General features: G+C 37.1%; 1 protein-coding gene across 1 annotated transcript in view; it reads left to right on the top strand.

The window, feature by feature from the left end:
- The window catches only part of ARHGAP42 (Rho GTPase activating protein 42), a 182,432-nt gene that overhangs the window by 115,897 nt on the left and 41,096 nt on the right, over window positions 1-25,439 (top strand). The window contains exons 5-7 of the mRNA XM_010578259.1: window positions 11,450-11,551; window positions 16,055-16,165; window positions 23,254-23,358. Of these exons, the coding sequence (XP_010576561.1) occupies window positions 11,450-11,551; window positions 16,055-16,165; window positions 23,254-23,358 (318 nt within the window). The remainder of the gene's footprint in view (window positions 1-11,449; window positions 11,552-16,054; window positions 16,166-23,253; window positions 23,359-25,439) is intronic.

Genomic DNA, 25,439 nt, shown 5'->3' with positions numbered 1-25,439 from the left:
ACTGGCTGACTGACTAAAACCAGTTTCTGAAGCTGTGTTTTTTCTGCACTCTAATAAAATTCTAATTTGTATCCAAAAGAAAACAGATATAAATTAAGGGTAAGTAAATTAGTCTTCTACAGTAAATAGGAAATGTAATTTACTGTGTTCTGCCATAACATTTAAGAATTAAGGCTCAGAATAAATGTGTTAATTGGTGGAATTGCTTAAGTGAGTATGCAGTGTATTTTGGTTGGCAAAAAAAAACATTTATTTTTTTAAAAATTTAATCTATGGTTAGTAAAACAAACAAAAAAAAACTTAGGTAGCAAGTATCAGCCCTTCTACTAGAAAACAAAAAAAGAGCATAAAAATGCAAGAAAACATGCACTTTTTCTAATTAAATTAAGGTTTTTTTCTTGCTAGCCCACTGTAATCTGTGTCACAGGAAGGGTTCAGGAAGGTTGCATCCTGACCCCACACAGCTGCTAGAATCCTGCTGGACTCCTGAGCCATGATTAAAAGTATAAGCAAGGACATTCACTTCCAAACTTAGTTTCCAGTTCACAGGGGAACTGAACTTCTCTTTGAGTGCTTCGAGGCACAGAGGATTTGGCAAATAATCTCAATTAAAAAAAAACCAAAACGTGCTTTTCTCAGTCTCAGTAGGATACAGTAGCTCTACTCATCCATTATGTCCTTTCTAGCCTTGCTCTCGGCCACAGCATGGAGAGGACTATGTTCCACACCTGAAAAACAGGTCTCAAGGTTGTTGATGAGACTCTTCAAGAATCTCAAGAAGAATTTAAGAGAAATATAGGAAGTGGCCAATTGCCTGTGGAACAGAGCAGGACCGGACTTGGAGAAAGCAGAGAGTTCAGTGTTCTGCTGTCCCCCCATGCTCAAAATAAGACTCCACCCTGAATTTTGGCATCCTTTATCAAACCAAATTCATCATGTTTTCAGAAAGGCAGCTGCATTCTTTTACCCTACAGGGATTCCTTCAGAGTTGTGCTCATGGATGTTGCATAGTACCACAGCTGTACCAAACAATTAACGCTTAAATCATGAGGGTTTTTACATGAGTATAAGTTAATCTTATTCTGTTATGTGTTGGGGTTTTCTTCAGCAGTCTGGGGAAAATGAAAATCTCTTTCTCCATTGCTTCCTTTACTTCAGTGGTGTATTTCAGATAACAGCATAAAAATAAATCTATTATGTTTGGGCATTACTCAAAATGCTGTTGAGTCTATGGGTCTTTATGCCACACCTATGGCAGAGTTGCATTTTCTGTTCTAAATAGAAAGTAATTTGATTGGGACACTTGGCTGTATTGCCATAGGTTTCCTTTTGTCCAGTATCTTCTTGTATTTATGCAGCAGGTTCTGCAGGAGCCTGGGAATACACAAACTTGCACTCTCTTACCATTGTAACAATTTTGCTTTTGGCAAAGCGAGAATAAAATAGCTCTATTCCAAAGAGCAGCAGGTGATAGTAGCTGGGAAGTACCACTTCTGTACTCTAGCAAAAGATGGGCATCATTACTTGAAACTTTAATGTGTCTTGGTGTGGATACAGGAGCACCAGGAGCTCCATCTTTCTGCCAAATGAACCAGCTTCATTTTTTTCAGGATCTTTCAGGCTACAGTAGCCACCACAGAACCATTTGTTCCTGTGGAGCTTGCCAAGAAGGGGTGGTCTCAGCTGGTTGTTTTGATGAGAAGATCATGCCTCCCTAAGAAGTAAACTGAGAGTACTGCTTGAGCTTAACAGCACCACTGGGGAGGCATGACTCTTCACCCCAAAGTGATAGTTTGTGTTCCCTTATCAGTGTTGTAAGAGGGACTCTGAAAATAGATGCTTTCAAAACAAAACAAAATCACTTCTGACATTAACCCCAGACTGTTTCTTTTTTTTTTTCCTATCTGTAAACAGTACAGCTTCCAGTTGTGTGTATTAATCTAAAAACTTTCTCATAACACGCCTCAAGTTCTTCCTCAGATCAGCGTTGTGGTCCCCTTGCGATGACGTGGAGGGTAGCGTGGGATCATGAGCTGTGCTGAACGTGCTGCTGGCACGCTGAAATCAGCGATGTTGGCTGATTGGTTGGCATAGATGGGAGAGAGATTCCCAAAGAGCATTTTTAAAAAGAAATTACTACTTAAGAAAGAGATATTTTTATCTTCTGCTTTTAAAATAAAACAGTGAGTATGTGACGTTATAAGCTAGTCTGTCAGAATTGCTTCATTTGAATGACATTATGTTCTTTGCAGCTTTTTTTGCATTTTCTTTGCTTTAAATACACAAAGGAAAGAAGATAGTTGCTAACGTCGCAGATGAAGTGGCCTCTTCATACACATTTTAGTTTACTGGCGTATCGGGACATTCCTGAAATACACTTCGTTTGTGAGGGAATCTAGCACAGGAAGGGAGGCATGGACAACGTGAAATGGCAGTGTGCCTCCATGGGGAGGAAAGAAAGCCAGTGCTGATGGGAGGAGCGTGGGTGAGGAGAGCAGCAATATCAGGTGTGGGATGCCAACAAAGCATCTGCTCAGGGAATGGGTGATGGCCACTTAGGGAGATGGAGGAACAAAGAGAAGCAGCGATGGCAGGGAAGGGACAGTGGTGGAGACCAAGGGAAGTTGTTGATGAGTGCAATGTGGTTTTAAAAATTGGGTGATCTTTTTGTAGTTGAGAATTTCACTGCTCTGACTGTTACGATGAAAGCAAGCCTTACTGTGAAGTGCAAAGCATGCTACAGAAGCTGTTGTGCCTGTAGCAGCCTTGCACTGTGCTTACGCTCCACATAGCTGGGTACTGTATCTTTAGCATTTCTGTACACTTATGTTAGTAACTATAGAGCCAAGTCTATCTTCTCTGTCCTAAGTATGAGAACTAAACAGTCAAGAAAAACAAATTTTTTTCACTGTTGGCGCAGCATTGGATAACAGGTTGGTATGACTACTGAACTTGAAAGGCCAACATCTAGCCATCTAAACATGGGTGAAGCTGAGAGATTTGCCCCTGCTTAGTCCAGATGCTGATGTGGAAGATCAGGCAAAAATTGGAGCTGCCTGTTCCTCATGAGTAGACCGGTCCACTTCAGTATGATCCATTGTAAATGTTGCTTTTCTTCTGTCCATGCAGTCCATTTTGTGGCACTGTTTGCATCAAAGAGTCAGCTACAACCCACCAGACCTATGCAATGGTGTTATGTTTGTCTTTTCTTTTAAACCTTCTTTTCTTTCTGTTTGCCCCACTTTGTCATCTGAACTGAACTGAATTTGGCACGTATGGAAGTGAAGCAGAAACCATAAAAGCCACTGTACTTTTTTTTTTTTTAATGAAATTTAGGAAGCTCTGTGAGCTCGTACAGGAACTAGATAATGAGAAAAAAAATACAACTATTTTCTACTCAGGTAGAGAAGGTCTCCTCTCTGGTCTGATTTTGTAAGCGTTAATGTTAACAGGTTTCCATGGATAGTGTTGCCATCTCAGTGACCTAAGTGTTTTGAATATTCTAAATCATGACATGTGTGATTTATAGCCTGACTGACTTTTATTATTGAAAAATAGCATGCCCCAAATCTGAGTTGGCTTCTTTCCTTTTATCATGTAAGTGATCACTTAGTATTGGGTTGTGTCCTCTGTTGTCATTTACTTTCTACTCAGCCTATATAACTATATTGATTTCTAACAAATATCTGCATTTCTTATGACATAAGCAGTTTATTCTGTATGACTTTTGATGAAGTATACAGAGTTAATTCAGGGTTCTTCCTGAATTCCTAAAAACCATGGGTAACTTTCTGTTTTTAAATCATTTAAAGTCACAGGCTTTTGTACAGGAACAGGAGACCCTCTTGCTGTTATGATAAAACATTTTCAACTTTAGAAAACTATCCTAAACCTGCTTCAGAGAAGAGTTTAAAAAGTCAGGCCCTGCTTTTCTAGGGATCTTCTTCATATTATTTAAGCAGTAACATGCTAATATCCCAAGTAAGATATTCCAGCAAAAATACTTCATATTTAGTAGACAGTTAAAAACAATAAAACTAGATTACGTGAGTAGACTTACCAGTCCTGCTGTTTGGGCAGGGATTTAACAGATTCCCAGACATCTAGCAGCTACTCCTGGAATTGACAAATGCCAAATAAACTCGAGACAACTCTGCAGCTGAATAACAGGGAGTCTAATGTGTCCTGCTTTGTGACCTGCCAGTACTGGCAGATTTGCATGTCTTTTCACAGCAGTGCTGGGAACTTTAATATTCTTTTCTATTTCAAGAGAGAATTTTTTGGAGAGAAACAAATGACATCCTACAAACACATTTGTTCATTTAATAGTAACTGCTTCTTAATTTGAACAGAATTTTAGATCTCATAGAAATAGTGAAACTTTTCTGCTTTTTTTTTTAGTCTCCACTGGTAAGTACCTTCTGTCTGCACACATCTGATGGAATTATATAGGGAAGTATTAGGAAATGTCTATAGGATTCTCATCTTCCAGGAAACACTTTTAAAAGTACCTGATATTTGGATCTCTCAAGGCATTACAGAGGGAAAAGAAAATTTTCTTCAGAAGTTTATGAATCTGAAATTAAATTATGTCTTGCAGGGTTATTCAGTATTTTACACAGATGTGAACTCCATCCTAAACTTAAATTAGTTTTGGGTTGTTTAAAGTATGTTTTAGTTTTATGCATGTCTTACTTGATTTTAATTGAGGTTATTTTTTAAACTGCCAGTTTTTAATATCTGTCTTCATAGCTGTAATGCTACTAAACACTCTTGTATTCCTGGTTTATTGCCTTGTTATACTTCACAGTTGCAATATGTTCTTTTTATTATAATTATTTGTGTCTTACACCATATTCTTTTCTGGATGTTCATGGTTTGCATATGGTTGTTCTTTTTTAGTAAAGAATTTATTTAAAGATTTATAGTTGTTAGGACATTTAATTTTCTACATGATGTATTCAGCTTCAATTTGGAAGTGTTTTCATTAGCAGTTATGAGTAACATAAGTCATAATTTATCACTGTATTAACCCTATTTTATATTAAGCAGCAATCATTTCTTTATAAACTATGATATATCTTTGTTCCACTTCATATTATTTGCCAACAGTACATAAACGACGCCCTTTAGCCTCCTAGCTTTCTCACAGATTTGGAGAAAACCTATATAGCCTCACGATACATTAAATTCTGAATGGGAGGAGGAAGGAAGGAGTTTTATATCCACTTTTCACTTTTTCTTTTGGAAAATCTCTTTTGGCCTTATCTTGATCTGTGGGCATTCACATAACAAATCAAAATCTCTACCAAAAAGAAATCCCCCCATCCAGACATCTATCAAAATGCAGTCTGTGGTCTAAGATGCCTATGATAATTTCAATTTTATTAAAACCAACCAAAAAACACCACCCCCAGAACCCACCAATCATCTCCAAGAGAATTCTAAGCAAAACCTCAGGCAAAATAAAATGGAAGGTGAATTTATTTCTTTTCCCCTCAGAAGAAAAGTTGTAAGACTCTGAGATCTCACATTTTTCAGGAAATCCATAGGATATGAGCTCAAATCAATCTTTGCAAGACTAAGTTTAGATTATTTTTTAGTCTACAGTTCTACTTTTCTTTGTCCTACAACTCCAAACAAAATTCCAGTAACTTTGTAGAAACGCATTTTGAATTTTTGTTTGAAAGGTAATGAAAAAGGTAGCTTTGAAAAATATATTTGAAGTCTAAATTTCCAGCCATGAATCATCTGCAGTGTGTTGTTATATCAACATTTTTGCAGTTGTTGTCAAAGAGAAAGAAAGGGGGATGTGGTTTTATTGATCTCAGCAGAGTTCGCCATTGCCTTCAGTTTCTTCCACTGACAAATGCGTCTGACTTGATCTATATTCGAGTCTTACTATTGCATTTTTATGCCAGTTTCTACAGTTTCTGCATCTCAGCTTGAGTTGGTGAGAAAAATATGTATTAATTTTGGGTGGGGGAAAAAAAGAAATCATCACAGCCATGTTTCCCAATGTTCACTTGTTTCCTAATTAAGTAAGGGACTCTCATTGAAATTTTTTCTCCACATAGTTTCTTTGCAATGTTTTCTATTTTCATTTCCTTTCTTGATCCTTTTAAAATCACCTCTTACAAAACATGTTTATTTTATGGTTGTGCAAGGATATTGTTAGTGAAAATGAATCTGAAATAAATGTGCAGGGTTTTTTTGTTTTAAAGATTAACATGTTGAAGTTCAAATATGAATTCTGGGACAAAGAGTAAAAATATTCTATTTAGGAATAGATGTACAATTTAGCTAAGATATGCTGATAGATAAGTATAGCACCAAAAGTCATTGCAACTACAAAAAAAATGGAAAGAAATGAGAAGGATGGCAAAGGCTCTTTTTGAAAAATAAAGAAGAATAATTTGTATAATAATTCTGAAGATACATATTACAACTTTGATGTAAAATACTGCACAGAAAGTAGTGGCAAACTTAGACCATTAAAAAAAAATCTGATTTCTTGACATTCCCACTAGAAAAGAGAAGTCAGCTTCAAAATGTAAGTCTTTCTCCTTTACATCCAAAAATACAACTAGTGGTTAAAAATTGTAGGAATCATGCCGGCAATTTGTTGCATGCATATGATTAGTTACAGCATAAAATCAAAATCTTTCTGAATAGGAAAAAAATTATCTGACTCAATTGAGTTGCCATTTTAATAATTGATGTCTGATCTTTTCACAGCCTTAGATATCTGTAAAACAAGAGCGATAGGAGAGCAACTTAAAGTTCTAACTGGCATGTCTATAACTAGTGGTATCTAGAGCAAAATTTATTTCTGAAAAGATAATTTTCTTTTTTTGGAGATTATCTAATCAGTTTTGAAATAAAACTATAGTGGAAAACTAAGCAGAGAGAACAAAACCAGGAATTAAACTTGGATCCGGTATTACCTGACTTGACTCTGTCAGGCGGGTACTGGAAGTTAGTAAGACTCCATTAAATGCTAGAAGCTGAACTTTTGGTTAAGGGCTTTCCTAATGGGGTTGTTTGAAGTTTGAAGCGTTTAAAACTGTAAATATTTTTAAATTGATTTAAGGCTTAGTGACCTGATGGACCTGAGAACAGTTAAACAACTATAGAGAGACATTTACAATGCTTAGACTCTGCAAAACTTGGTCTATACAAAAGTTATTGATGACTTACACATCGGTGTAAAATAAGTCAGGGATTAGTATTTTGTAATTTCTTTTTTTCTGTGTTTAGGTTTTTTTATTGCACCCTCTTAATTTTCTCACATTTTTTATATGTTCTAGCTGATATTTTGACAGATATTATTGATAAGTTTCCAGGACACAGAGAAAGGATGAGGATTACTTGCAGGAAGGATGAGAAGGTGTCCTGGGTTCAGCTGGGATAGAGTTAATTTTTTTTTACAGGAACCTGGGAGGTGGGGGGCATAGCCGGGGCAGCTGACCTGAACTGGCCAAGGAGCTATTCCATACCATGTCACATCATGCTCAGTATATAAAGGGGGAGCGGGCCGGGGGGTGGGCTCTTCTTTTCGGTGGGGGAAGTGGCGGAGCGTCGGGTCCCGGGTGGTGAGCAGTTGCACTGTGCATCGCTCTTTTTGTATACTTTTTCATTAGTACCGTTGCTGTTGTTGCAATTTCTTTGTGTTGTTCCAGTAAACTGCCTTTATCTCAACCCTCGAGGTTCCAGGTTTGTTTTTTTTCCTCTCCTCCGTCTCCCCCCTATCCCACCGGAGGGGGGCGGGAGGAGTGAGCGAGCGGCTGCGTGGTCCTTTGTTACCGGCTGGGCTGAAACCACGACAGAAGGAAAGAAAGGTAGCTGGGGGCTGAAGGGAATAAGAGACACAGTGCAGAGGTCAGGAATAGCATCTTCCTAATGGCCACGTACCTTCTGCTTTGCGTCATGGCTGGGGCTGTCTGTTCTGGTAACAGTATAACACGAGCTTTCTTATCCAACATCTCTTTTCTCCTTGGGGTTTGATCCAATGTGGAATCTAGAGGCGGAAGCAATCCTGTCTCCTAAGCTTTGAGGAGATAGTTTCACATGGAAACTTTGTAAACCTCCTGGCATGTGGAAAAACAGCATTCTCAGTCTCATGGGTACAGATTACTGGGACCAGGATTCAGATGATTAATTTGGGCAGCAGCTGTGTGTAGGAGAGGTTTTTGAGGGTTGCAGAAGAAAAAGCTAAAGCTGGAATGAGGTAAGTGTGTGACTCCACTTAGGATGTGCCCGTGTGCTGTGAGTCACTGGCTGAGTGTGCGAGGTGAGAGTTATCTTGGCTTAAACTGAAGTGTCTCTTCTCTTCCAGAAAATGAATCACCTGCTTCTGAGTGTATCTCTTTTTGTTAATTCTTATGAAGTAAACAGTTTTCAGAGGCTTCAGTACATTCAAATATGTGGTTTTTACTGGCATAGCAGAGGACCTTTCAAGTGAAGGGAACTCACTCACCTGTTGGGGCCAGTATTTTTTAGACTTTTCCCAGAAACATGTCTGAGTGATCAGTACAGTGCCAGAAACACTGTCCTGCTGGCACTGCAGCTTTATTCCCAGAAGTATCACTCAGTAAAGACACTGATGCAGTCAAAACTGCCAAGTGATCTTTATTCTCAGTCTACTTCTGTTTATTCTCCTTACTTTGTCTGCTCCTACCTTTGAAGGGAGAAATTTTGTTGTGTTAAAATCTGGAAAAAAAGGAAGGCGTTAATAGGATATGCTGTCCCTGGAAACGCTGTGCTTGGGCCAGAAGTTGTCCTGGTATTACAGAAGCTCCAAATTGTTAGTTTTCTCTTTAACTTAACTGGTGTAAAACCTGTGAAGGTAGTGGTTGAGAGGATCTGTTACAGCAGAGGGGTGCAGTCCAGGAGGGGGCCGGCAGTACTGGCAGAAGGTCAAAAGAGCCTTCAGTTTCTGCTTGTCCTCAGATGGTGCCATGGAGTTCTTCATGAAGCTTCACATATATCACAAACCTATTAGGGAAGGAATTGGTGCTGACCCGGCTGGGCTGGGTGATTCGCAGTCTGGCACAGGTAGTCCTGCAGGAGCTTTGCCCGTGGCTCCACATCTCATTCCTTCGGTCCGGCCTCTGAGGCAGCAAAGGCAAGCGCAGTGTCAAGCCCAGATGTGCAGCATATGTCATTGGCACCCAGGCCTCATTGTCAAAGGCCATGGCAAGTTACCCTCTGAAGCAGATGGTCTCCTGGACAGGGTAACCACCATTGAACTCCAGCAGCTTGTGACCAAAGGCTTCAATATTGTGATCAGGCAGACTCCTCTCCCAACTTTCAGTGGCATGGGAAAAAAAATATTTAAAAGTAATTCTCTTTGCATTTTCCATTGCATCAGTTGAGTTTGCCCTTGACTTGGGGATTTTCTCAAGATGGTGACTTTGCCACCTGTGTCACTTGGATTTTAAAATAATCTAATTCATGTTTTTATTCCAGCACATTAACATCATTGTCTCGGAAAGCAAGACAGTATGCAACTAACTGCACCTTTTATTCAAAAGATACGTATCTGTGGTGTGTGATCAACTGAACTGATTTTCTGTTTGTGACTGAAGGAGATGTTGAGATACTCAGGTTGCTCTTGCTTGATCACAAACACCTGGCACTTGAGTATTTCCCAATAAAACTGTGGCTGTGGAACCAACCTGTGATTTCAGTCCCACAAAAGCTGAATTCTTGGCTAATCAGTCATTTGGCCAGTCCTGCATTCTGCCTTCTCTCTTTCTTTTAAGAATGTGTTTGGGAAAGATTTTGGAAGATAATTCATATAGCTTCTTTTCCTTTGCTAGGCAAAATATAAGCTTTTCTTTTTTTCTTTTTTTCCTTTTTGCCTCTTTTTCCTTATATCTTTATAGCTGCAATTAAACATAGAAGGCATTGGGAATTTTTATGTATTCTTAATTAATATTTTGTTGGGTCAAGTGCCTTCTTTCCCTTATGATGTCTTTTGAAGATATTTCTATTGTGAGTTAATGAGAACATTAAATTGTGCATATTTTTCTTACTAAATATATTTGAACTTTTTGCAGGATATAAAATATATGATGTGTCTTATAATCTAGTATAATTACCATTGTGAACTTTAGTCATTGGAGCTAATCAGTAAGTGGTTTGTTGTTACAGCTGGTTGATAAGTTTTCATTCATGGTGTTAAATTCTTCCTTCTATTTCTTATTTTTCTGACTGACCTGACTTTCCTATGATATGCCAAAGCAAAACAGGGTGGTGCTACAATGCAGGCTAGTTATTTGGTTTTGTATATAACAATTTCTATGGAGAAAGGGGTCAGGAAAAGAATCGCTACAGTTCTGAAGATGACCTGATGTTACTGCATTATGTCCAGTAATTAGTTTTTCCACCTTTAATAGCTTTTGCACATGTGTAAGTAGGACTGGTCATCTTGAGTTTTCTTTGTTTTCTCAACATATTCAACTTGTTAATAATTAGGATTAAATAATTTTAATTAAAAATGATATATAATTAATAATTATATTTTTATCATTAATAATACTGTGATGGGATATTTACTCTAATTCATTTTCCCATTTCCTGGAATTTGGCACTTCTTGAAAGATGGAAAAGCTTTTGAGAAAGCTGTCTTCTTCTTAAGTTTCAGATTTAAATTTCAAAATAGCCAATTTAAAAAATTTTGAAGTATAAATTCTAAATTAGATTACAGAAAATAAGATGTTTCTTAATTTAGTCATAGCAGTAGCTTTCTTTTGTATTATCATGTATTAAAGTAGTCTTACAGTAGAAATGTGAGGATTGTCTGCACATGATGGGAAAAACTTAAGAGGAGTGGGAAAGGAAAAAAGCCAGGATAACTCTTTTAAATGAGAAAAGCTTAAATATTCAGACACATCAGAACATTATTGGAAACAGACTTTTGGACCAATTTCTTTTTGCAACCACATATGTGCTTTTCCATCATCCTCATATTTTAAGAGTGTGGGTGGAAAATAAGCATATTAGTCTTAAATGCAAAAGATAGGCCTATATCATCATCATATTTGTTATACTCACCTACCTCTTCCACAATGTTTTTATTCAGCAAAGACAGTGTGACAGGTAGGTACATTTATAAAATTTGGGGAAGATTATTTTGCATTAAATGTCTGCTTAGCAAGATACCGCCTACGTAAAACCTCATGTATATTTATTATGGGAAACTATACGAGTCTGTTGTATAGGTTTGTTATCTATAGGAAAAATCCTGCTTAATATTGTGTTTAATAATTGAATCAGTCCTCCTAGTATCTTCAGGCCCAATTCAGGATTAAACCCTAAAGACATCAGAACCAACAAAAATGGCTTTATAACCAGGCATTTTTTGGCACCTATTCTTTCTTTTAATTTAAGGTAGCTGTGATATTTAGTCAAATACTTTACTTGGCAATGTTTTGTTTTTCAGGATGGGAAGAAGAAGTTTGACAAGGAAAGTGAGAAATATTATTCCATCCTAGAGAAGCACTTAAATTTATCAGCAAAAAAGAAAGAATCACATTTGCAAGATGTAAGCACTAAACATGCTGTTACCCAGTTTCACATTTGCATATGGATCATGATAACAAACTGGTTCTTTTCAAGACATGCTGTATTTTCTAATGTGAAATTTTGGTGATTTCTTGTAGTCACGCTTGTTATGAATATAAATTCCTGAGTGGGATTAATATGACCCTAATAAGAGTTAAATATTTTAACAAGGCAATGTTCTACATGTCCAACTTTGTGTACTTCAACTACAGCTAATGTTTATTGGTTGCAACAACAGAATTATATTACTACAATAAAAATGTGACTTTTATAAGGTATATGTGGAATATTTGAAAGTCAAATAATTAATTGCTTTTTTTGCTATGTAATTTATTACTCAATGAAATTACACTTCTGTTTCACATAAATTTTAATCTGAGAGACTGAACTGAGATCACTTTAATGATGTTTTTCTATGCTTCTTTTTTCTTCTTTTTCACCTTATTCTGAGATTGCAGCATCATGCCCTGAAATTGCATCCACAACTTAAGTTTTGAAGAGGCTGTATGGCTAATTCTTTTCTGTTAAAAAAAAACCAAACCATGAAGACTTCTAGCTCAACAGGAGGATTCCAGGGCTTTTCAGTATGCTGCTAGAAATAATTATCATTTTTCTTTGAGGCAAATTACAGTAAAACCAGCAATTTGATATCAATGACACTTTGGGATTTGTGCCAAAAGTAGTTAAAAATTATTTTGATGGGATTACTCTTGTCATGGTGACTGATAAATCATGGGGATTAGCTTGCAGATGGAGTTTTCACAGAAGATGTGACCATCGCTGAGCCACAAATTGAAGGATTTTTTTTTTCATGTTTGCCAATAATTCTATAATTCGAATTATATGAGGCTTAGCAATTCAAAATTTTTAATAATGTTTATACTTATGAATTGCCATTGCTGTCTATATAATAATTAGTCTAGACAAGATATTAGTTATGTAGGATTGGTTAATTTTTCCACTTGTATGTCAGTTTTATAAGTACAGCTTTCACTTCTCCTAAATATTCCTGTGTATTGATGAAGAAGCAGTTCTGTTAGAGGGTAAGCACCAGCTGAGAAAAAAAAAAAAGAATTTCTTACCAAAATGTGGAAAAGTGAACTTAAGCACCAATTTACTCTAGAATAGAAATAAAATAAATAAAATAAAATATTTTACTCCTGAGACATAAGAATAATTACAGTCTAAAAACAGCAAATGAAGTGAAAAGTAACAACTGTGAATCTAATAAACTGTGGTAGAATAACAATGGATTTGGCTCAAGTATATAACTAATGGAAAACCAGAATAAATTTTTCCACTGTGTCCTTAAGTGACATCTCTGGATTTAAAAATCTTGTAACTGAGTCTGAATTTTTTTGCTTTTCTGGATGCCCCACCTGTAAAGCATCTACAGCATAACTTGTCATTTCTGTCTTCCCCAGTTTTACGCAGCTATGGGTGTGCTGAATCAGCAACATAGACCCACCACAAGTAGAAGGTACAACAGCAAATCAGTACCAAAAATGTTAATCGGGGAGACTTTTGGCCTGTATCTGTATCGTAAATAAAAGGAGGCCAAGCACCAATTCCTGGCCCGAAATCCAAGTGGTAGCTGTTGACTCCCATCCAGAGTGGTTTGGGTGAGCCCCATTTATAGCCCCTATGTCCAGAACAGAGTTCGCTGGAGCAGCCCACAGCCGAGCCAGGGCACGGGCAGAGAACCAAGCGGTGCTGGCAGCTGGGGCTTTAGTGCTCAGTGCAAGTGAAGGGAGGTCCTTCCCTCAGGCTGACATCATGCGTTTAGTGAGATGGGAATACTTTTTTTTGATGGCTGCTGCCACACTGAAAAATACTTCTTCCTCTTTTAACCCACTATTTCTTTGAATTGTTGAGGTTTCATCACATTGTATGAGTTAAAGAGTACCGGGATGGGCAAGGAGTAATTCTCATACTGTATTGGGCTGTTTTACATATCTCACTTGAGTGCAGTTGAGAGCACCATAATTAGGCATCTATAAAGTTTGATGGTCTGAACATATTCTATAGAGAGTGGTTTGCATATGTTCATCTACTTGAAATGTGTTGGTATTTTAAGAGCCTGCAAGACTGCTTATGCTGTTTACATAGATGACTAGACTTTTTTTCCTTTAGCATCAAAAAAGAAACTTCATAATGCTGTTTTCACTGCCTACGGAAGTCCACAGTGGAACAGATAATAGTCAGAATTGAGAGATGTGAAGAAGTTAATAAACTCCTGATTTTATTTCTCTGAAATCTGTTCCAGAATCAGGAATAAATATAGAGCAAAGGCTTCAGTCCCCAACCTTATGTGAAGTTCTGGTATACATTTTAGTGATATCCTACATCAATGAAAATATTACTTGCTATAACTAGATATCATATAAGTAGAGACTCAAAATCATATCCATCAAATCTCTTTAGTTTTTACGTGCAGTTTGAAGTCATAGAAAAACGTGTGAAAATCCTTTCAGCTTTTGAAACTTTAAAATCACTTTCAAAGTGGTTCTTACAAATCTGAATCCTCAATGTTCACGCAAAGTCATAAGCTTCTACAGAAGATATATTTTGGAAATTCTGATTTAGTCCCTGTATACTAGTGGTGATTATGGCCTTAATTTAGGAACCCATCCATATTTGAGATGGCACTTGGTTGTTGTACGTATCATTACAACTACAGTCTGCTTAAATACTGTTCGGAATAGAGATGGATTTAATTAGGTGTTTAAATACTTTTTCTGAGTTGAAATCTGAAAGAGTTAATTTCTAAAACTAAATTCTATTATTTGCTTACAGTTAAATATGAGAGCTGAGGTCTGTCGCAAGTGCTTATTGACAGCACTTCTGTGAGCAAGGGTTTGCTGGATCATATCCCACAGTGGTGGCACCTGGTTCTGTTCAGCTATGTAGCATTGCCTTTGTGATATATTTTTTGTGAAATAAAGCTATTAACAGAGTATCAGAAAAAACAGTAGCCAAATGCACTATATGAATGGCACATGGCAGAGTTAATTCTGTGGTAAAGCACTTGATTGTTGGAATTTTGAGTGCTTGATTTCTGCTTCATAATGTTAGTTTGTGTACTTAATTTCCTGATTAGTTTTTTATAGGCATGGGAAGGAAATGCTAGTACTGATTCATTTGAAACGTATCATTGAGGCCTATGCTTTGAAGTAGTGTTAGAGCACTGTGCTAGGGAAGTGAATCAATATTGTTAAGAGTCTGTGCGGCCAAATCACAACAGTAGCGTGTGCTTGACTGAAAAAAGCAACGTTAATTATATATGGTGCTATTGATGGCCAAGTCCTGCCCGAAGGAAAACACTGACTTTTTTCATTTTTACTCTTAAAGTACTAAACCTCTTCTATGATGTATTTGCTGGTTTAATGTTTGCTTGTCAAGGGAAGACAAGGTCTAGCTTTTCCAATTTTCCCATATTTGTTATTTTTAATGCCAGAATTGAACTAGAGAATATACAGTAGTATACTGCTATATTTAACTGGCATACATCAAAAATAGCTGAACTGGTCTTACTCATATTGATGATAAAATTTATTTTTGACCTAAGACGAAAACCTAACTAATGCAGCCCAAAAGGGATTTGCTTGAGAAAATTATTTGTTACAAAGAAGGATAGATTAAAATGGAATCTGCATCTCTTCTTTAAGCTTTATCCACATACTATGCTGCTTGTCTGTTAGGTCCCTCTCCCATGGCTTGTTTAAATTGAGGATAAAAGCCTATTACTCTTTATCAGCTGATAAGAGTTAATTCTTTAGCTGTTTAGGCTGAAGACACTGTTTTGGTACTGGATCTTCATGTCGGGTGGTATTATTCAGGCAATTCTGACAAGTATTGCCTTGTAGCTCTGGCATTTGAAAATAAAAATGTGAAAAATAATTGATTTATGAGGTTAAGGACTTAAATATGTTTATATTCCAAGTGCATGTGACTCATACTATGAAATAATAAGTTGCAAGATGTCATTGTTAAAGACAGTCTATTTAAGAAAGAAAATACCTTCTTGGGAAGGTATTTGAAGCTGAGAAATATATAAGATTTCAGTGCATGTGTTACTCAAACATTTCAATAGAAATAACTATTTTTTTGTCCCTCCTTAATTCCTATCCTACTCACATGTGTTTGTTTTTCTAAACTTGCCATGTACCAGAACAGAGTTCCTCCTGCCACCTTTCTTTGTTTCCCTCCAGGCTTTCCTGAAAACTAGAATATTAAAGTGCAAAAAGGAAGAGGAAACCAAAAAGGAGTGGGGAAAAGACATGAAGCTAAAATATGTAACATTAGCTTCTTAAACTTGCATTTAGCTATTTTAAGTTGGTATTTTAATTTTCAGGAAGAAAACTGAACCCCATGAAGCTTGTAAAGTAATCTTATGGAAGATCTGTTTGTTAATGACAAAATCTGTTTTTAAAGCAATCACGAGATCAAATTAATGGTGTCTATATTTCATTTTGTCTTCTAGGCAGATACACAGATTGACAGAGAACATCAAAACTTTTATGAAGCATCATTAGAATATGTTTTTAAAATTCAAGAAGTACAAGAGAAAAAGAAATTTGAATTTGTAGAACCTGTAAGTTTTATGTTTTATTTTCTGTAGAATGCATGCATTTAAAGCTGAAAATTGAATTTAAAATATCTTTTTTTTTTCCTCCCTTTTTAAATTGTGAATGCAGGTTGTTTGTATATAGACAGACATTAAGATCTTGGCTTGGGTACTTCCCATGTTTATTAAAGGATTATGTAAAAGTATCATATCTACTGTGAAGTGAAATGTCTGATGACTTGAAGTGTGCATAACATTTTAATGGGACAACATGTAATGTTGTGTCTGTGTAACACATAATGGATGTTTCCTAATACCATGGTTTCACGGCTGCAATTTTGAGCCAGTTTTTGGATTTAAATAGTCCATGTAAGCAGTGTACACATATGTTTTTCTGAGTTATACATGAAATAAAGTGAAAAATCAGTTTTTCTGTAGGATAGGTAAGTTTATTTTTTTGTTCTGGAGTCATTTGTCTTTAGTTTACTTTGCATGTAAAAGAAAGCATACGTTGACACTCCATAAAAAGAACACAAAGTTGTGTTGCAAAGTCAATGTTTAGATCTGGGATCTTCTCCTGGACTGTGTTTTCACGCCCCACCCATAACTATCTTCTGGGTCAGTCAGTACCAAAAGCTGCTTGAATAGGATGTGCTAGCGTATTTCTGTGGGATATTAGTAGTATTACTACTGTTCATGTCATACAGGACTAGCTTGCCGATTGCCTTAGTTAGTTAGAACCTGTAGGCCTTGACAGAGAACTTCCAATGTCATCTGTCCCTTCCCATTAAGCATACTGAGCATAGCAGAGCATCAACTGTGAAAGAGGAACATGACAAGTATAACTTTTTCTCTCTCTCCACACCATCTTCCAGCTTCCTTGTAACTAACTGAAGAAGCACTCTTGACTGTGAAACAGGTTGAATTACATCTCTAACACCCAATGTCACCAAGAAGAGCTTCTCAGATGCCTCCTTTCCATGAGATGAGAATGTATTGTATAGTGAATGTTTGACATTGATGCAAACTAACGAACCTGGATTCAGCCAGCAAGCAGTACTTACAGAAATCCTATCTTTATGGCATACAGCTGCCAAATCTTAGAGACTAAAACTTTGCTCGGATTCCTAAATAAGAACGTTTTTCTACCTGCCACAGATTAATCCTGAGTGTGTCTCTCTGTCTACTTCTGCAAAACTCTCACATCCTGGAAAAATCTAGCAATCTTGACCTAGCTCTGACCCTGGTATAGGAGACTTTATGCTCTTTTAAAGTAATAGAAACTTTTTGTATTGGGAAGACTTTGTACATTGGGAAATATTATTGTGCAATTGCATATAGTTAAAATAGGGCATATTTCATCCTATGTGCTAGACAGAGAGGAAAAATAAATTTGATTTTATATATATTAGCTGGAGATTCTGAGCCTTATCCTTTTGACCAGGAGCTGCCCCACACTATGTCAGCCATCACAGCAGCAGCTATGAATTACCAAAATGAAAGAGCAATTTATCAATTCATCAGTACTGATACTGAGCAAACAAGCAGGGAAGGTTACTGGTGAACTCAGTCTTGTGGACCTGGGTATTTCTGTCACCAGTAGGTAAAATTTTCTTTTGAGTGAATCAGTTGCCATCCTGTTAGCCTCGTATGTGGTTTGTTGCACACAGGTTATGACTTGATGTACCAGAGGAAGGTACGGGAAACACTGTGGTGACTGGGTAATGGTAGCCCTTTCAGGCAGTGTCTTCTGGCTCCAGGTGTGAATTTTTTATAATCAGTCTGAATATAAAGGGACCTTAAATTATAACATCAGTTATAAAATTTTGAACCTTGAAAATTCTTAGGTTTTGTTTCTAGTCTGTTGCAAACAACATGCTGGAATAAAAACATTTACTAAAACCCATAAGGCAAAGTATGCCAAGTAAATTATAATACACATCAGCAATACCATGAGACAAAATAAAAACAAAGGTCTTCAAAATAGGCTTTCTAAAAATGCATAGTTTATGTAAGTGATGTTGGAAGTATAAGCATGTGCGCCTAGATGCAAGTAGATAAGGACAAAGCCTAACACTTTAAAATCATATATCAAAAGAATTGCCATATTATTCATTTTCGTCTGTGTGCTCTCCAGATGTTCAGATGCTAGAAGATGCCTAGTGTTGTGTCTATATAGACATTCCTCCTCAGGAGCTCAGCTGGTTGCAGGGCATTCTAGTGCATGTGCTGCTTATGTCTCTGATTTATCAGCTCAGTGTCACATCTCCATATAATTCTCAGTCTGACGTGTTACTAATAGACTCTTTGAAGGAGAGTCTAACAAAATAAAAGAAGCTGTTAGTGCAGCGAAGGAGGAAATTGTGATGCCTATGTGGAAGAAGGGTAAGTTCATGATATGGGAATAGAACTTGAAAAGCAAATGATCTGCTGGAGCTCCTTCCAAGATCGTCAGTTTGCCTATGCCAAAAGATAAGGATGGTCTGGGAAACAGTGGGAGAAGTAGCCTAGCAAAAATTGCCAGGTACATTACACCTAGGACAGTAGGACAGTGGGAGTTGGTAAGGGTGGAGTATGTTCCTTCCTGGAGGAGAGTGGGGAGAGATTTTACAGTACAAAATGCTAACGACTCATAGTCTGAACAGAGGATTATAATATTTAGAGTAGACTTTTGCAGCTGCTCCTCAGGCCCTGGATTTCTCTGCTGTTCTCTGCATCTTGTTTGCAGGAGTCGCTAATGTATACTAATGTGAGTGACTGACAGCTGCCTATTTGTGATCCTCCTAGATCTTGATTTTTTCCAAGGGAAAAAAAAAATCCTAAAGCTTTTCATACAGGTCATGAATTTAAACTTTCTCAAGGACAAAGTAGTGTTAAAGTTTACTTTACAGCAAGTTAAACAACAAAGCAAAGTAAGTGACAATAATCTCTCGTCCTAGTTTTGCCCTTGTGGGCCCAGAGAAGCTAGTCCAAAGCAACGCAGCTTTCTGAGGATCTTAAACTTGTTAAGAGAAATACACACGCTTTCCTAGAGCTTCACTTCGTCCCTCAGCGATGCCAGGACTTCCTTGGCCTGTAGAAATCAGGGCACAGAGTTCATAAGCAGTAAACTATGTGAAATGTGAGGGGTGGTCCATTAAATGTCACAAAATCCCAGAAGTGTTTATTTAAAGAAAAAAAAAACAAACAAACAACAAACCCTGCCTGTAATTGCATGCAGTTCCATGAGACTCCACTGTGGACATTAAACTCAATTTCCCCTTTCTTGGATTTTCTGCATTATTAACTACATTCACTTTACTCTGATGAATAAGTGCTATCTACTTTTAAATAAAATGAAACCAGGGAGACAGGGACTTCTGGCTGATGTGCTGCAGGCCAAAGGTTAAATTCCTCCCCTATCCAAAACCTAAGTACAGTCGTCTTCCTGTGAGAATGAAATGACCAGGCAGTCTTGAGGTCACCAGCTCTACATAAAAGTAAATAAAGTCTCAAGAAGTAGTTGGATTTTGTTTCAGGTTCTGTGTTGAAATCCTTGTGGCACTGGGGTAGTGAGTAGCATTGTATTACGGAGTTCAGACCTCGCTCTTTATTGATGTGACTGATTAGATACTCAGAGTGAGGTAACTATAAGGGACTTGCTGAAAGGAAAAATTGTTGGTATGAACACATCAGGCATTGTATGTGATGTTTGGTGAAACAAATCACCTCTCCTTCACATGTGAAGACCACCTCGAAATACATTCTGAAAATCTTTTTTGAAAGAAAAAAAGGCTGGTTTTCTTTTCTTTATTATTTAATATAAATCTCTTTAAAATTATGAGCCTGCCTTTAGCAGTAGTGCCACTTCTAACACCAGCAACAAGAAAACCCCACTGTAAGCATAAGCCTAGGGCAAAAGTCCTTGGCTTTTAGATCTCTTCCATGCAATACTATGGTTATATCTGTCCTGATGGAAGTGGTTACGAAGATGCCTTAACAGCACAGGCCCATTGGGTACAGGACATTTTCTGATCCCTATTCTTCCACCACTAGTGACATGTACATAGAAGCAAATACCATCCTCAGTGTCAGTTGTTTCAAACAGAACTTGAGTAAGCTGGTCTAGGACTTGCATAAAATAAGCATATTTTTACTTTTCTTTTATTCCTGTTTTTCTAAGTGCTCAGAGTATTTGACCAAGAGAACCTCAAGGCCAGATCCTCTGCAATGCATAACTGCCAGAATACCTGAGGAGTACTTTAACTAAAATGCATTTAGATTTTTCTCAGCGTTTTTGTGCTGCTATTTTTTTGCTTTCTGATAAATTCAGCTTTGCTGCCACCTTGTGTTAAATGTTTTCCTCCTCAGTATTTCTTTGTGAACTCTGTAAAAGCGTTTTGTATGGTGGAAAATGGTTTTCTTCAATTATTGAAGCTGAAATTTAAACAGTTTGTAGTACATTCTCCTGAAGTGCCCTTTAAACTGGTCTTTAAAATTCAGGCATAAGCTGACATACTGAAACTTTCTCCCACTATTTCTTTTATTGTAATTTTGATGTGCTCTAACATTCTGGTCTGGCTGCAGTTTTGCTGAGTGCTCATATTACTCCTGCAGTGCTTCTTTAGCTGAAAGGGGTGGCTTTAGCAGTAGGCTCCTACTTACAGGTTAAGTTAATCCACATCCTTTTGACTGAAACAAGTCATAGTAAGCACAGAAGTAGTTATGCTGCTGTATCTGAAGGAGCTGTAGTTGGGGATGCTGATGAGTAACTGGATCTAGACTGTGGGCATGGGCTTTGCACAGCTGGAGCCAGAGCAGAGCCTTAGTTATAATTTACTTACTTATTTTCCACTTTATTCATAAAAAAGGAAGATTAGTTTACTTTCTTTTCCTTTATGTAATTCTTTCTAGAATTGTTGTATTTGGACCTTCCTCAGAACCACTTGAATAACCACTAAGAGACTTTCAGGGCCAGGTCCTTAGCTGAGATAATGATTTCAGCTGAACAGATGATCATGTAAAGCTGAGACAGTTTACACAAGATGTGGAGCCCTTCACTTGACTGTGTGTTGCCTTCATTGTTTGTTTTGGTTGTGGAATGTGGTTCAGGAATTCACACCCATTGTAGAGGCCCCACAAAAAGTGGCTTTTATTCCCAAGGATCTTCCCAATTTTTCAGGCTCCATGACTGACTTACTGGAGAGCCATGGACTTTCACCACCTCTGCCTGAGGCCAGGGTTTCATCTGATCCTGCAATATCAGTAAAAACCAAGGGTGAAGTCCTTCTCCCAGCCATGCCTTCACACTTCTATTTGTGCCAGCACTGATGGTCTATTAACCTCAGACTGCTTAACTTACTAATGCAGGAAAAGAGCAGGCTTCCCGAGCAGAGATGCTCACTGAAGGGCTCAGTGATGCCAGAGTTGGCACCAGGATGTGCAGGATGCTTGACAAAGCTGAATGGGGAAAGAGAGGAGGAACGGGAAGGGGAGAGCATGACTTCGGTCTGGTAGCAGCAAGTCATCATGTTAGCTCCTCTGCCCAGCATGCTGTGTCCTTGATCTCTCATCTGTCAAGCTGTGGAATTTTTCTCGTTAAAGAGTGTAGAATGTCTTGCAATGCTGGAATGGATGGGGTTCTAAAATTGAAAAATATTATTTTAGCTATTTCCCTGAAATATATGTGTTACCTTAGTACAGCAGTCTTTTAGTGAGCAATAGGAAAGAGGGAGGCAGAACAATTTAACTACATTTCTTCAAGTAGGGCTGAGCGTAAATTTAAAGAAAATATAAACACAGTAAAAGCTACATTTTTAAGCTGTTTCACTTACAATAATCTATGGTACTGGTAACACAAAGAAAAGTGCATTAAATATGAATCATGGCATTTTTGTTGCCTGAGTCTAGGCTACTTCAATAGTCGATGGAGAGAGAGAGAAATGTTTCCATTGGATCATTCATCCCATCCTGAGAGAGGTGTCTGAAAAAGGAAAAAGAATTATGCTCTTGAATACCTGTGTTTTTTTACTGAGTTAGGAGGCAGTCTGGACAAGCCAGTTACTTTGCCTAGATGATTACCTTTTCAATGGCTGTATTATGCTAAGATAAATCTGTCCTGTTGTTATAGCTTTTGTTATTGTACATCCAAGTTAATATCTCTTTTTTTTGTGTGTTTTCTTTACTTGCTGTTTGGTAAGCTGTTATATATAAAAAGAAAACAGTCCATAATAAAAAAAAATAAATGCTTGTTATTTAATAGCATGTAAGATGACTTAAGACAATGTCAAAACATTATTTAAATTTAGAACAGAGTAAGTTAGAAGGCTTTAAAAACTAATAGGTGGTAGGAATGCATTAATTCAACAGCTAAAATCTAGTTGCACTTTTTACTACTTAAATAATATTTTAAAGCAAACTTTAAAAAGAATTTTCAGCTGGATACGTACAGACTTCAACTGTTCTGTTGGAGTCAATCACAGACATACCAGATAGAGTTTGCGTTTTGTTCAGAGCAGGAAGAAATAGTCTGGATTTCTTATGTTGTATTAAGCTGTCCAAAACATACTTTCAAGAGCCTCATTTGTGGAAAATAGGTCATAGCACAGCCCAAGAAATTACTATTAAGAAAGTGAAAAAATATTATGAAGAAAAAAAACCCTTAAACTCTGAAAGTATGAACTTGGAAAATGCACACCATCAAAGACTCCAGCTGAAATACTGGATAAAATGACTAGGACAGTGAATTAAATTATTATGGGAACAACTTCATGACACAAAAGCCTAACACCTCTCTTTCTTAAGGTTTGACCATGGATTCCTTGCTCAGCAAAGCTTTGCTATTGCAAGTAATGAAAGCTTAGAGTGTTCCAGGAGCTAAGACACAAAATGTTTTTTGCTGATGGTTTGCCGTATTTTGCTGCTGAAAACTAACAGAAAATCAACTGTCCTTAGTTTTTGCTTCCTAATATTCACCTGAATAGAAAAAGTGTGTAGTTGTTGCTAAGAACTACTTTTTCACTCTCTCAGGCAATACCTATTCCTTACAAGTTAGTGTATGTTCTGTTATCACTGTGTTATATAACATTAAAAGCGCATGTTAAAATATATAATGCTTCTCAATTTTACCTTTTCAGCTCTTGGCCTTTCTTCAAGGATTATTCACATTTTACCATGAAGGATATGAACTGGCTCAGGAGTTTGCACCATACAAGCAGCAACTGCAGTTCAATTTGCAGAACGTAAGGATGATTTGTATTTACAACATTTTGTTTGCTAATTTAATTTCAGGATATTACAGTAGACTCATAGCACTTTATTGGAACTCTAAATCTTGCAATGTTTTAGTAAGCTGAAATCAAATTAATATGTGAATAGGTAAAAGTTATTTTTTGTAAAGTTAATGTACTTAAGATTCCTAGCAACAAATAACTTCGGAAAAATTTATCTTCAGATAGTTAATTTGTGATTTCCAGGTCAAAATTTTGGAGGTGAAAACCAGAAAAGCAGGACAACAGTAAAGTTTTGATTAGAAAACACAGTAGTCCAGATAGGTTTAAACATGTGCAAATGCTTTTTTGAGAGTGGCCTGTCTTCTGGAATAGGTGAATGCCCCAAAAATGCTCCAACTGGTAAAGAATGATGCAATTTGTTTCTTTAAAATCACAGATTGCCACAAAAAGCTTTTGCTGCTGTCTGCTAGCTTTCCACTGTATATAAAGCATACTTGGGAAGCCATTCTGTGGCTGTTCTCTGGAGCATCAAAGAACTGGTGGAGCCTTCCTCCATGGTGAGCAGCTGTCACGAGTGTTAAGTTCCACCAGAAGAAAGGATCTGCTATTTTTGTAAAGAGTTACTCTCAATTGAGCAGGTGGATCTTTTGCTGTAGATTGGTCTGAATTTGGTAGTAAGAGCCATACATGACTAACTGTGCCCAAAAATTCCATAGCTTTCAGAAATAACAAAAATGCATTTAAGCAACATACTTTTCCACTCATCATAACTGCTGTATACAAGTGTATATTTATTTCACTGTGTAACTCAGATGTTACGCTTCCAAGGACATACAAGTAACTAGATACAAAACATCTTTATGCCTGATTTGCATTAGAACCACTATCATTTGCTTTTAAGGCAAAAAGTGAAGTTCAACGTGTTAATATTGGACCAGCCTTACATTTTTCATGACAAGTAATGTCAAAGTACAGAACAAATTAAAAAAAAAAAAAAAAAAGTGAAGGAATTCTATCATTCCATCATTTGCTCCAAATGCTGTATCTTTGGGGTGATTCCATTTCTTTTCCATTTAATTCTTTCAAGAAAAGATACTAGCCCAACAGAAATTTTTGTAGCTCCACTAGAGTCAAAGAAGCTACAACAATTTAGAAGATCTGGTATCAGCTTTTTGGGGATAGTGCCTTGGCCACTGAACTTAGGGAATATGAAACAGGTCTGGGAGTACAAGAGCACCTTACTGTGCTCAACTGCTATTCCCTGTGGGTTACTGGAAAATAAACCACTGACATTTTCCCTGTAGCATCTTGCTATTAGAGAGGGATATGTTGTCTCAAAGTTGGAAGATGGCATTGCCTTAGCACTGTTAATGTAGATCTGCATTCTTAGGAGTACTGCACTCTTCCAGGTTTTGCTGCAATTAAACATGTGTAGCACACCTCCATAGCCCTCTCCCCATTTATGTCTGTTGTTCTTATATAGGTATAGATCCCATTTAAAAGGCTGCTTGGGGAAATAAGGGAAAACCTTCTAGATTATTAACCTTTTCCTTTTGGATCGAAATGCAAATGTTCTCTGTCTGTAGAGCATCTCAGGCCCTTGTCTTTTCAAATTATGTATTTGCTACTTTCAGTTTGCTACTAAGACTCTTTCAGATAAAGGCACAAGGGGTCAGTGTTGTTGCACACCACAGTTTCAGTGAAAGGGTGAAAAATGTGCTTCAGTCCAGAGATTTATTTACTTTAATATGGCAAGTTCTGAGAGGAGCATGAGCCCACAGCATAGACCAAAACTGGCATTGTAAGTCAGAATATGTTAGTATCTTCTATGCGTATGTCTATAGAAACAGAATTACTAAAGGTTTTTTTCAATTTCAATGTTAATTAAGAAATAGTTAAACATAATCTCTTCTTAAATATTATATCAGTACAACCTGAAGTTGTAAATAGACTGCAGAGGCAGAGGAAGATGTAAAGTTAGGCAGAAGGAACAATGTATTATGATATTATTTTTTTATTATTATATCTGTACACCAGAGAAACCTATACATGAAGATATAGTGGGATACAGCACATCATTCACTGCTGTT

This window comes from Haliaeetus leucocephalus, unplaced genomic scaffold (genome assembly GCF_000737465.1).
Source record: "Haliaeetus leucocephalus isolate CR32 unplaced genomic scaffold, Haliaeetus_leucocephalus-4.0 Scaffold616, whole genome shotgun sequence".
Taxonomy (NCBI): Eukaryota; Metazoa; Chordata; class Aves; order Accipitriformes; family Accipitridae; genus Haliaeetus; species Haliaeetus leucocephalus.
This window is presented reverse-complemented; position numbering and strand designations above follow the sequence as displayed.